Source organism: Neoarius graeffei, chromosome 5 (genome assembly GCF_027579695.1).
Source record: "Neoarius graeffei isolate fNeoGra1 chromosome 5, fNeoGra1.pri, whole genome shotgun sequence".
NCBI classification, from domain to species: domain Eukaryota; kingdom Metazoa; phylum Chordata; class Actinopteri; order Siluriformes; family Ariidae; genus Neoarius; species Neoarius graeffei.
This window is the reverse complement of record NC_083573.1, coordinates 74564921-74578878: the sequence shown is the minus strand read 5'-3', so window position 1 is coordinate 74578878 and position 13958 is coordinate 74564921. Positions and strand designations below refer to the sequence as shown.

Below are 13958 nucleotides of genomic sequence, written 5' to 3'. Positions count from 1 at the left end.
GCAGTAAGGTTTGTGCAGTTCAATATTTTCGTCAATCAAGACTTGTATTTTCTACTTCAGTCCACCTCCATTCGATGGTGTAATGTACGCTGGTGAATTTGGGATTTGTTAGGAATCAAAGTATGTAGCTTAGAGTTACCATATATAGTATTATTTATTAAACTTAAATTTGGGGGGAGAAAATAAAAAGGACTTTTTTTTCAAAATGGCCATATGGGGAGTAGTTGGGACACATGTCCCAAGTCACCCTTGTGTGTACCATCTCTCCCCAACTACTGCCCTAGTTCTACCTACCCCATATCTCAAGTATCCCTCGTCTTTGCAGTCCTCCCTGCAAGTCCCACTTGTACAATATGCGCAGTTTTTGGCTAAATTAGATATTAAATTTGTCTGTAATTCTTTTAAAAACAGATACCTCGAAAATACCAGCGGAAGACAGAGCATGGGCTGATCTCCCATGAAGCCCTCGCTGAAGCTGTTCAGAAGGTCGTGAGGAAGGAGTCTTCCCTGCGCCAAGTGGCCATAGAAAGTGGTATTTCTAAATCTACCCTGGCAAGGAAAGTCAAACAGTATGAAGAAAATCAAATGTGTAACCTTGCTGCAGATTTTAAAAAAAGTCAAGTGTTCACCCTAGAGGAAGAGAATCTACTCGAAGAGTATTTGCTTACATCATCAAAAATGTATACTCCTCGACAGTGTCGAAGACTCGCCTATGAAACAGCTGAGACCAACAATCTAAGAATGCCTAGATCATGGCATGAGAATAAAATGGCAGGTCGTGATTGGTTCACGTCCTTCTTAAAGAGGCATCCTAGACTGTCCATCAGGAATTCAGAAGCCACATCATTCGCGAGGGCTACTGCATTCAACTGCCACACTGTGGGTGAATTTTTCAATGTCGTTGACGAATCTGATACACATCCGAGTACATCTGATGGCAGATCGCACGAACAGCCATTTAATGTAACGAGTGACAGTGATCCAAGTCATTCACAGTCTAGACCAGCATCAGAAGCCAGATCATGTCAAGCATTTACGTCTCCTGAGTGCATCCATGGATATCCAAAGGTTGGTGCTTCTAAACATAACTTACCCAATATAATACTTGCATGCTCACATGCTTACCTTTTACAGTGGGGCAAAAAAGTATTTAGTCAGCCATCACTTGTGCAAGTTCTCCCACTTAAAAAGATGAGAGAGGCCTGTAATTTTCATCATAGGTACACTTCAACTATGAGAGACAGAATGGGGGGAAAGAATCCAGGAAATCACATTGTAGGATTTTTAATGAATTAATTGGTAAATTCCTCGGTAAAATAAGTATTTGGTCACCTACAAACAAGCAAGATTTCTGGCTCTCACAGACCTGTAACTTCTTTAAGAGGCTCCTCTGTCCTCCACTCGTTACCTGTATTAATGGCACCTGTTTGAACTCATTATCAGTATAAAAGACACCTGTCCACAACCTCAAACAGTCACACTCCAAACCCCACTATGGCCAAGACCAAAGCGCTGTCAAAGGACACCAGAAACAAAATTGTGGACCTGCACCAGGCTGGGAAGACTGAATCTGCAATAGGTAAGCAGCTTGGTGTGAAGAAATCAACTGTGGGAGCAATTATTAGAAAATGGAAGACATACAAGACCACTGATAATCTCCCTCGATCTGGGGCTCCACGCAAGATCTCACCCCGTGGGGTCAAAATGATCACAAGAACGGTGAGCAAAAATCCCAGAACCACATGGGGGGACCTAGTGAATGACCTGCAGAGAGCTGGGACCAAAATAACAAAGGCTACCATCAGTAACACACTACGCCGCCAGGGACTCAAATCCTGCAGTGCCAGATGTGTCCCCCTGCTTAAGCCAGTACGTGTCCAGGCCCGTCTGAAGTTTGCCAAACACACCGCCCGGGCAACGAAGGAGTGGTTTCGTAAGAAGCATTTCAAGGTCCTGGAGTGGCCTAGCCAGCCTCCAGATCTCAACCCCATAGAAAATCTTTGGAGGGAGTTGAAAGTCCGTGTTGCCCAGCGACAGCCCCAAAACATCGCTGCTCTAGAGGAGATCTGCATGGAGGAATGGGCCAAAATACCAGCAACAGTGTGTGAAAACCTTGTGAAGACTTACAGAAAACGTTTGACCTCTGTCATTGCCAACAAAGGGTATATAACAAAGTATTGAGATGGACTTTTGTTATTGACCAAATACTTATTTTCCACCATAATTTGCAAATAAATTCTTTAAAAATCAGACAATGTGATTTTCTGGATTTTTTTTCTCATTTTGTCTCTCATAGTTGAGGTATACCTATGATGAAAATTACAGGCCTCTCTCATCTTTTTAAGTGGGAGAACTTGCACAATTGGTGGCTGACTAAATACTTTTTTGCCCCACCGTATATAATATATACAAAGTGTTAATAACTTTCCTACATCCACTTAATCTCATAGAACTAAGATGAACAGTCCTCAGCAATTCTGCTATGGATGTTAGAAAATGAAGAAATAAAAATGTTTGGTAAATCCTCTTAAAGCTGCACTGACACACTTGGGTCTGTGTTTAAAGTTGTTCTATGTTTATAGAGTCGACTCTCATCTTTCCATTGGTGCTAACTCGAGCTTCCAACTCGCTCTGGTTGTTCTAGAACCTTCCTAGCAACATTTACCTTTTTTTCTTTTCTTTTTTTAAATGTACATCTGAATTTTGAAAGAACTAATCCCATTACGTGAAATTTACATTATTTTCTGTTAGATACGTTCTGCAAACAAATGGTCCAAATTTCAAATTCCTTTTTCTCAGCTCTCAGACCACATAAGGCCTACAGCTGGATTGTCTAGAACCTGCTCTTTGAATAGATACAAGAACCAAAATATCGATGAAATGTAAACAAATCCGTAGGAGTGCAGCTTTGAATGTACCCGAGTTTCCCTACTTAAAAATATTCTGTGAAATTTGGCACTGATGTATTTTTCCAGGCCCCAAAACGACTTGAAAGTCCACGAAGCAGAAAGAAAACGGCTTATGCCACGAGTACACCAGAGATGAAAAAAATGAAGCTAGGAGAAAAACAGCAGCAGGAGAAAAGACAAAAATCTGCAAAAAAGGCCCCAAAGGAACTCTTCCAGAAAGAGATTTCACAGGATGATTTGTCCAGTGAGGAAGATGAAATCAAGCTGGATGACAGTGCTGATGAGTCAAGTAGCTCTGATGTATATACTCAGATGATTGTATGAGGCATTTTTTTTTTGGATTGCATTTAAAGTTTGCTGTTGTGGCTTACCAATATATTTGCCTTTTTTTTTTTTTTTTTAAATGTGGGAGTGTACCTGCATGACATTTTTCAAACTGATATTTTTCTGTAGCTGTACCAGCATTGTGTATTCCTACAGTTCATGCTACAAGTTTTTTGTTATGGTTTGCAAATATATTTGTAAAATTTGTTTAAACATTTTTGTTAAAATGTGGGCATGTACCTGCATGAAGATTACGCTTATTTCATTACTTCTTGAGAATGGAACTGTTTTGTTTAGTCAGTTTTGGGTAAACCAACATTTTTCTATCGCCGTACCAGCATTGTGTGTTCATACAGCACATGTGTTACAAGTTTTGATAAATAAAAAATTAACCATGTAGGCCTAGGCATTTTATTTATGTCCCATGTCTCCCTGCAAAAAAAAAAAAAGATAATAGAAAAAGTGGAGCCTGAAGGCCCGTATATGTGACAAGCTGAGAAGCTAATGTTGTGGTAAGAGGGTATAGTAAATACTCTCTAATGTAATATGAATGTAATGCTACCTGCAAAGAATTTCACACAATCTACAAAAGCTGAAAACTTGTCCCAAGTCTCCCTGCTCTCCCCTATCATTTACTTTTTTTTTAAACACACTTGTCTAAGGTGCAGCAGTGTAGCTTTCCACCAGGGGTAAGAAAAATGGAAGCGATGGATATATCTGTTACTGCCAAAGCAAAGGCAATAACAAGAAAAACGACCTATTCTTGTATTACTGGTCCATCTGAGTCAGAATTACAATAAAATAATTTACAAATTGTAGAAACAGTTCTGGGTGGCACGGTGGTGTAGTGGTTAGCGCTGTCGCCTCACAGCAAGAAGGTCCGGGTTCGAGCCCCGTGGCCGGCGAGGGCCTTTCTGTGCGGAGTTTGCATGTTCTCCCCGTGTCCGTGTGGGTTTCCTCCGGGTGCTCCGGTTTCCCCCACAGTCCAAAGACATGCAGGTTAGGTTAACTGGTGACTCTAAATTGACCGTAGGTGTGAATGTGAGTGTGAATGGTTGTCTGTGTCTATGTGTTAGCCCTGTGATGACCTGGTGACTTGTCCAGGGTGTACCCCGCCTTTCACCCGTAGTCAGCTGGGATAGGCTCCAGCTTGCCTGCGACCCTGTAGAAGGATAAAGCGGCTAGAGATAATGAGATAAGATGAGAGAAACAGTTTGAATAATATAAGAATGTTATTGTTTTCTTCACGCTTAGTGGCAGTGAATATTAAAACTCCCTCTACATCTTTTCTTAATATTTTAGAACCGTCCATCACAGATTGTTCAGTGTGTGTAATACTCGGGGAAATTGCTGAAGTATCCACACAACCAAGAAAAGCTAAACACTCTAAGAAAGCATTAAAAAACTCCCCAGGTCCTTCACAGAGGTGGTCTCGGAGTAATTTTTCATGTCTGTGGGAAAAGTCTTTCGACAAAATATTCTCTGAAGGTTCATTTAACACTTCATACTGGTGACAAGACACGTGTGTGTACTCACTGTGGAAAGAGATTTGTTCACAAAACTCACCTTCAAATCCACCAGAATATCCACACTGGGGAGAAACCGTATGTCTGCACTCTCTGCCCAAAGTCATTTTTTGACCCGAGTCCTTCACCAAGACGTGAGAGGATGCACAGACGAGAACAAGAAAGGAAACACAGTCCTAAGCCAACAGTCCTAATTCCTAAATATCTGTGGGAAAATCCTTTCAACAAAACAGGGCTTGACTTGCCACAGTACAGTGCATACTGGTAAAAGACCTTTTACATGTACGTGGTGTGGGAAGAGTTTTGTTCTCAGAAATAACCAACTGATCCACCAGAATGTTCACACTGGAGCACTCTGTGTCAGAAGTCTTGTGCTGACCTCAGCAGTCTTACAAAACATAAAAGATTACACGGGTAGTAAACTCACAAACTTGAGTTGTAAAGATGAGCGAGACTTTTTGGTAGAAAACCTCTTCCATAATGCATTACAGGAATTCACTGATGCCTTCAAGTTTAAAGTCCACATTATTTCATTGTCTTTATACAATGCAGCAACTGAATAAAAGTTTATAGGATAAATAAGTTCATTTTAGAAGCGTGTTGGTTTACAGTGAATCCGCTGGATCCTGATCTTAAATATTCCTTCATGTTTTTTGGTGAAGAAAGCACTTGCTTTCTATGACTTTGCCATAGCTTTGACAACTTATCCATTCATCAACGTTGTATCTCTGTTTCCACTGATTTTTATGTTCTCTGCTTGATTCAGGTAATTAAATTTTTTTAAATATAAATTTTTTATTGGGCCGAAATGAAAAGAACACGTGTTTAAGGACATTTAACATCTCCGTGTTTGCTTCATATCCACTGACTAGAGATGATCATATTATTTATCATTTATTTCATCTTCATGAACTGCATCCTGAGCCAATGCTAGGAAAACTGGACACGACGTGGGAATACGCTGTGGATGGGATGCCAGTCTATCACAAGACACCATGGACACATGAGGTGTGGCTCTTAAATAATGAGACTAATGCTGTCATTCCATTTTAATGAGAAAACAAACGTTTCAATTCCTGTACCCTTTACCCTAATATATTCTTCTTATGCAACTACAACCCCAATTCCAAAAAAGTTGGGACAAAGTACAAATTGTAAATAAAAACGGAATGCAATGATGTGGAAGTTTCAAAATTCCATATTTTATTCAGAATAGAACATAGATGACATATCAAATGTTTAAACTGAGAAAATGTATCATTTAAAGAGAAAAATTAGGTGATTTTTTAAATTTCATGACAACAACATATCTCAAAAAAGTTGGGACAAGGCCATGTTTACCACTGTGAGACATCCCCTTTTCTCTTTACAACAGTCTGTAAACGTCTGGGGACTGAGGAGACAAGTTGCTCAAGTTTAGGGATAGGAATGTTAACCCATTCTTGTCTAATGTAGGATTCTAGTTGCTCAACTGTCTTAGGTCTTTTTTGTTGTATCTTTCGTTTTATGATGCACCAAATGTTTTCTATGGGTGAAAGATCTGGACTGCAGGCTGGCCAGTTCAGTACCCGGACCCTTCTTCTACGCAGCCATGATGCTGTAATTGATGCAGTATGTGGTTTGGCATTGTCATGTTGGAAAATGCAAGGTCTTCCCTGAAAGAGACGTCGTCTGGATGGGAGCATATGTTGCTCTAGAACCTGGATATACCTTTCAGCATTGATGGTGTCTTTCCAGATGTGTAAGCTGCCCATGCACACACACTAATGCAACCCCATACCATCAGAGATGCAGGCTTCTGAACTGAGCGCTGATAACAACTTGGGTCGTCCTTCTCCTCTTTAGTCCGAATGACACGCCGTCCCTGATTTCCATAAAGAACTTCAAATTTTGATTCGTCTGAGCACAGAACAGTTTTCCACTTTGCCACAGTCCATTTTAAATGAGCCTTGGCCCAGAGAAGACGTCTGCACTTCTGGATCATGTTTAGATACGGCTTCTTCTTTGAACTATAGAGTTTTAGCTGGCAACGGCGGATGGCACGGTGAATTGTGTTCACAGATAATGTTCTCTGGAAATATTCCTGAGCCCATTTTGTGATTTCCAATACAGAAGCATGCCTGTATGTGATGCAGTGCCGTCTAAGGGCCTGAAGATCACGGGCACCCAGTATGGTTTTCCAGCCTTGACCCTTACGCACAGAGATTCTTCCAGATTCTCTGAATCTTTTGATGATATTATGCACTGTAGATGATGATATGTTCAAACTCTTTGCAATTTTACACTGTCGAACTCCTTTCTGATATTGCTCCACTATTTGTCGGCGCAGAATTAGGGGGATTGGTGATCCTCTTCCCATCTTTACTTCTGAGAGCCACTGCCACTCCAAGATGCTCTTTTTATACCCAGTCATGTTAATGACCTATTGCCAATTGACCTAATGAGTTGCAATTTGGTCCTCCAGCTGTTCCTTTTTTGTACCTTTAACTTTTCCAGCCTCTTATTGCCCCTGTCCCAACTTTTTTGAGATGTGTTGCTGTCATGAAATTTCAAATGAGCCAATATTTGGCATGAAATTTCAAAATGTCTCACTTTCGACATTGATATGTTGTCTATGTTCTATTGTGAATACAATATCAGTTTTTGAGTTTTGTAAATCATTGCATTCCGTTTTTATTTACAATTTGTACTTTGTCCCAACTATTTTGGAATCGGGGTTGTACACACAGCTGCATTCTGGCCTGCAGTAGGTCTTCTTCCATTAGTTGTCTCAGAAGCTCCGTCATTTTCTTCTTCACTTCTGGAAGTTAGTTCACTGTTGTTCCATCTGGAGCCCAATTCTCCATAATAACACCCTCAATATCAAAGAAAACAATCATGTGACGAGACTTGGACCTTCCAGTACGATCCTGAGACAAGTGCAGTGGAAAACAGTGGAAAACTCCTTATTCACCTGATCTAGGACCATGTGGCTTTTACCTCATGTGTTTTCCTCCTCAAGGGTGCGAAGGATCACTTGAGGAGTAGTACCTTTCCTAGTGTCCAATAGGCGCCCTAGACTGGTCTCCCTACATCCAGCACCTTGTGAAGTGCAACACATGGTCACTCAAGAGCTGACCACACTAGCCTCTCCATGGTGAAGACCGACCGTGCGGCCTGCTCGTGGTACCCCTGTTTCCATCGCAGAACACGGCAGATCTTGGGGAGAAAACCCTGAAAACAAATCCCACCTCTCATTTTGGTGGCGCAACAAGTCTTCCCTGCAACCGTGTCAGCTCTGCTGTCCCGTTAAGCATCAGGGGTTACTTGTCAAGGGACACTATGCCGCACCACTTAGTGTCGACATCGCAGGTGCAGTATTTTTTTTTCTGGATACACCCACTGGACACCCCAGTGGGTGTGTCCAGCACTTCCATCGACACCCCATTTCAAAGTGTGTATCACGTGACCGATGGCACGTCAGTGCCGAAGACTAGTCTGAGATTTACCTTTGTTGTCTGTTGTTGTGTTCAGAAATGGAACCCACCAGGAAAAGAAAAAGTTCCCCATTTGGGAATATTTTGTAATTATATCGTCCACTACAATGAGGAAGTATTATTTGTCAAGCACACCAAATTCCCAAGTCAGTGTGTGTACATGGAAGTATTTCTTTACACTCCAATATTCACATATACACAATATCAACACGTTAATTATTTATATTTTCGGTTAAAAACGAAACTCATACAAACATACAACCTTATTTCATCACTTTAATCAATAGCTGCATTCATTAGTTTATAACAATGCATCACGTCAGAACGACACTCTGCTATTACTTCTATAATCCACTAGATGACAGAGAGTTATGACAGTGACATGTCGACACAGGGAGGGGAACGCGTCAGGTGCTTTACGAGGCTCCATCTGCCCATCACTACTACCTCATGTTCCTGTTCCACCTTCACATGATCTACACGCAGCGTTTCTCAACCACTGGGCTGCGAATTGCCATCTAGTGGGCTGCGAATTTTTTTCAAATTTGAAGCCAAATACTAAACAGTTCAGGATATCGTAGTGTCCCAAATCAGGGAGCTGGTTTGACGTACACCTTTCAAGTGGAATAAATATATTTGTGGGTAAATTAAGAACAAGTATTTATTTTTGTCACGTTCCTTCTTTGCAATTAAGCCCTCCCTTCCCCACACGCGCGCGCACGCCCACACACACACACACACACAGAGCGTGCGCGCACAGAGAGAGAGAACGGGCAGAGAATAAATAAATACATCCATCCATCATCTGTAGGCGCTTATCCTGTCCTACAGGGTTGCAGGCAAGCTGGAGCCTATCCCAGCTGACTATGGGTGAGAGGTGGGGTACACCCTGGACAAGTCGCCAAGTGACACATAGACACAGACAACCATTCACACCTACGGTCAATTTAGAGCCACCAATTAGCCTAACCTGCATGTCTTTGGACTGTGGGGGAAACCGGAGCACCCGAAGGAAACCCACGCAGACATGGAGAGAACATGCAAACTCCACACAGAAAGGCCCTTGCCGGCCGCTGGGCTCGAACCCAGGACCTTCTTGCTGTGAGGTGACAGTGCTAACCACTACACCACCGTGCCGCCCCTAAATAAATACATTTGTGGGGTAAATTGTATGGCTCTGTGATGCCTGCTGGAAGAGAAGAGCAGGGAGGAGAATTGGGCAGCTGTGTTTTTTTTTTAAACCCGATATGAAAACTTGTAGTGTCCTAGCAACCATTGCAAAGACACCCACAAAAAGCCCAGAAACTCCTATTTACCCGGGTAAAAACGATAAGAATTTATCTTGTAGTGTCCTGATCCCCAGATCTTTAACCCAGCCACATAAAAAGTTGTTCACCTCCGTGCTCTTCCAGGTTTTCATCTGTTTGTCTGTGTAGAACAATGTCTGCAGCACCAGGTGGTTTGAGATGTTGGGGAACTCAAGGGATAGATCATTTTCCAACTCAGAATGAATGAATTAATAACTTTATTTAAACACAAGTTGATCAGCAGAGCTGGTGGGATCATACATGTACAGATACAAATAATAACAAATACAAAAGACTAAAATATACACTATCTGTTGATTATCTGTCAATTATCTCCACATTAAGTTAATTCATAGTAGGTTCAAGGTTCCTTTATTTGTACCATACCATAGCACTGGTAAATTCATTGTGCAGGCAGGAATTCAGCGATCCCAATACAAAATAACATCTACGTAAAATACATTGTGACAGACAAGACAACAGTACACCCATCCTAACATATACAATCCTTAAACGTGTGATTTTTAAAAAGTGCTTCATCATCAATTGTTCAGTATGAACAAGATTATTCACCTCTGGGCCTTACTGTTCAGCAATACAATTGCTGTTGGTACAAAGCTCTTTCTGTACCGTTTTGTCCTTCTCTTAGGGACCCCAAAACGACGACCAGAGCGAAGGAGCTGGAACTCAGCATGCAAAGGGTGTGAGCCATCTTTAAGAATACAGGTAGCTTTACGTTGTAACTGTGTGTCATAAAGAGAAGACATGGTGGGTTGAGGCTTGTTAGTATGCATAACTATTGTCTTTGTATTTATTTACGGCTACAATAGGATCAAAATTTATTCTACTAATGTCAAATTTAGCTAGTAAAATTTTATTTCAAAGGAAAAATCCTTCTTTGTTAGCATGTGAGGATCTAATCCCATTGAGTGGTTTCTGTATCCACTTCTTTTTAGTGTCCTTCTTGGTTTTAATAACTTGTTTGTTTTCTGTACACAAACATCGCAATAAGTTCTTCTGTAAAAGGTCTGATGACACGTTTTTGACATCTTTGGCGATGTTTTATAACATAAAAAGTAATTCCCGATGATCCATATATTAATTCACGAAGGCACCTATTTTACAAGTTATGATGATAAACGCGGCTATTTGGGCAAATTTGACGGGGCTGCAGCACCCAGGAAACGAAGGAGGAGGAGGAGCTATATGACGTCAGCGAAAGAACCTTCCTCCTCACTTACCAGTTTGTTGTTGATGCGACAGGTGTTCAGTTTGTCATTATTAGTATTATTATACATTATATATATATATATATATATATATATATATATATATATATATATATATAGTTATTATGCCTTCGCGTTGTGTTGCCGGCTTTTGCTCCAAAACCCACAAGGATGGGGTAAGTTTATTCAAGTTTCCCAGAGATCCCGAGCTGCATGCGAAGTGGGTGAAGCAAGTCAGGCGCACTCGTGACAAGTGGGAGCCCTCACCAACATCCGTCCTGTGCTCTGAACACTTCGATTTGGATTGTTTTGACACCCTTCCCAGCTTAAAAGAATCTCTTGGGTGTGCAGTTCAGCACAAACGTGTGTTACTACCATCAGCAGTGCCTACAGTATTCCGGAGGGGGTCTACTAGTAGCTATGCCGGATCCAGCAGTCGCCTGGGACAAGGTGACTCCTCCAAAGGCAGTCCTCGTGTCAGAACATGTGTTGAGAAACGACATAAGATAAAGGTACGTAGAGCTATAGAGTGCTCCGACATGATGCTAAAAATAGTAACACTGCGGTCTGCGCGGCCATCTTGGAAGTGACTCGCTCCAGAGCGCTCATAGAGTACACATCATAGAGTACACATTCATGATAATCATAAATGTAATCATAAAGTCGGCGTGATATCAGTCATGTATTTGCTTGTGAAAGCTTGCGGCTTTCATGTAACTGCCGCCTAGCAACGAGAGGCAAAGGGTAAAGAGGGTAGGCTATCATAGATTCTATTCGGAAAAGATCAACACATGATTGCTTAAAAATTAGGTATTTTAACAATTTGCATCTGTTTTGTGATTATCGTGACACTTGTGTGTTATATAGAACTGTATGTCTTATCAGCACATGGAGGATCTTCCACCGGAGGCTTTAGCAAGTACTCGTAGCAACACTACACTTTACCCTTTGCCATGCGTTGTTAGGGAACGGTAGCAAGTACCCCGATGACCGACTTCAAGAATATGTAGAAAAAATTTAGAAATTATACTTTCCAAAAGTCATTTGAGCTTAGTGTATTGCATTTCCATTTATATTGTAGGTTCTTGCTGATGTTTTTGCGGAGTATGACGCAGCTGCTGAATCAGAAGCTGCAGAGTTTGTATGTACTAGTTGTGAACATTCACATTATTATCAATCTCATTTATTTAAAATCAGATAAAATCATGCCATCATGATCACTGCTTAAAGTACCAGTATTTGGTTGTTCTTTTGTTCAGAGGAAGAGCTAGCACTAGAGAGTTCACCGGCGTTTTCATGCGCCATTTCCATTGAGTAGACAGCCAGTGAACCGCAGCGTGTTCTTCCGCTGATGTCACAGCATGGCCGCGAGCCACGGACCCAGTTTTCTTGCGCTGTGCAATTAAAAGTTGGATATTCGCGTAACAACAGCTTCTTTTCACGTAATTATAGCAGAAATCTAACATGTTTGCCATGTTGTATAGTTTATTTAAGAAATTGCATAGAGTCATGTTCGTGTCATCAGTCCTTTAATGGACCAGACTCCACTTTTGGATCATTAATCCCTTTTGAGTGAGAATGACCTGCATGCAGGGTTTTATGTTGGCTTCTGACACATCCATACAGTTTTAAACACAATACCTGCAATTAAAAACAATTTGTTTTTATTGCATTTATTTAATTCCTGGGCTCCCATCTGTAACAGGGAGTGACGTTGCATTCCGTTAATACACTTTACAGTAGATTATTAGATTCTAATAGAATAGATGAGACAAAATAATTGGGGATCTTTTGTAATGGGCCCCGACTCGGTACACGTATGAATAGGTGGGCCTCAAAGCAGAAAAAGTCGAGAACCCCTGATCTACAGCATATGGCCAAAAGTATGTAGACACCCGACCATCATACCCAAATGTGGATTCTCCCACATTGTTGCCACAAACGTGGAAGCACACAATTATATAGAATGTCTTTCTTTGCTGTAGCATTAAGATTTCCCTTCACTAGGACTAAGGGGCTCAAACCTGTTCCAGCGCTCCATGAAGGCCTGGCTTGGCAAGGTTGGTGTGGAAGAACTCAAGTGTCCTGCACAAAGCCCTGACTTCAACCCCACTGAACACTTTTGGGATGAATCAGAAAACTGACTGCACCCCAGGCATCAGTATCTGACCTCACTTGTAGCTGAATGAACAAATCCCCACAGCCACACTTGAATCGAGTGAAAGCCTTCTGAGAAGGGTGGAGATTATTCTAACAGCAAAGGTGTCCACATTTTTTTTCAATATAGTCTCATCTCATCTCATTATCTGTAGCTGCTTTATCCCGTTCTACAGGGTCGCAGGCAAGCTGGAGCCTATCCCAGCTGACTACGGGCGAAAGGCGGGGTACACCCTGGACAAGTCGCCAGGTCATCACGGGGCTGACACATAGACACAGACAACCATTCACACTCACATTCACACCTACGGTCAATTTAGAGTCACCAGTTAACCTAACCTGCATGTCTTTGGACTGTGGGGGAAACCGGAGCACCCGGAGGAAACCCACGCGGACACGGGGAGAACATGCAAACTCCACACAGAAAGGCCCTCGCCGGCCACGGGGCTCGAACCCGGACCTTCTTGCTGTGAGGCGACAGCGCTAACCACTACACCACCGTGCCACCCTTCAATAAAGTGCATAGGTAAATTTAATATTGTTTCATATAGTAGTGGGTGAGAATTAGGTTATAGCTTAATAAAATTTATTCAGTAATTAAAATGACTGTACCTGGGTTAGGACCACTATGTACACAATATTACTGACATGACAGATTGACAGTCACAGCGTGTATTCATGTTACATGTGTTCAGAGGCGCTTCTCAATCTGTCCAGCAGAGGGCAGTAACTTCTTCAGAAATCAAAACAAACGAAGAACAATCCACAGAGCGGAAGTTGTCGTCTGTCAGTCATTAAAACAAGATGTCTACATTAGTGCACTACATAGGGCGCGAAGCAATAGTAAAACCAAACCCTTTTTAGTGTGCTATATGATATCTATGGAGTCATTTGAGATTGGTCCTAAGGCCTGGTCCCAAAATCACATACTAGTGCACTAAACAGGACGGCGCAGTCGGATCATAGTGTACTTTATTAGCATACTTTGTAGTGCTGAAATGTGTGATTTGGAACTGCACCGACCCAAAAG

At 41.7% G+C, this 13958-nt stretch overlaps 1 protein-coding gene across 1 annotated transcript in view; it reads left to right on the top strand.

Moving 5' to 3' along the window:
- The window catches only part of LOC132887057 (uncharacterized), a 42066-nt gene extending 38507 nt beyond the window's left edge, over positions 1–3559 (top strand). The window contains exons 3-4 of the mRNA XM_060922388.1: positions 412–1068; positions 2976–3559. Of these exons, the coding sequence (XP_060778371.1) occupies positions 412–1068; positions 2976–3233 (915 nt within the window). The 3' untranslated portion in view covers positions 3234–3559. The remainder of the gene's footprint in view (positions 1–411; positions 1069–2975) is intronic.
- The last annotated feature ends 10399 nt before the right edge of the window (positions 3560–13958 follow it).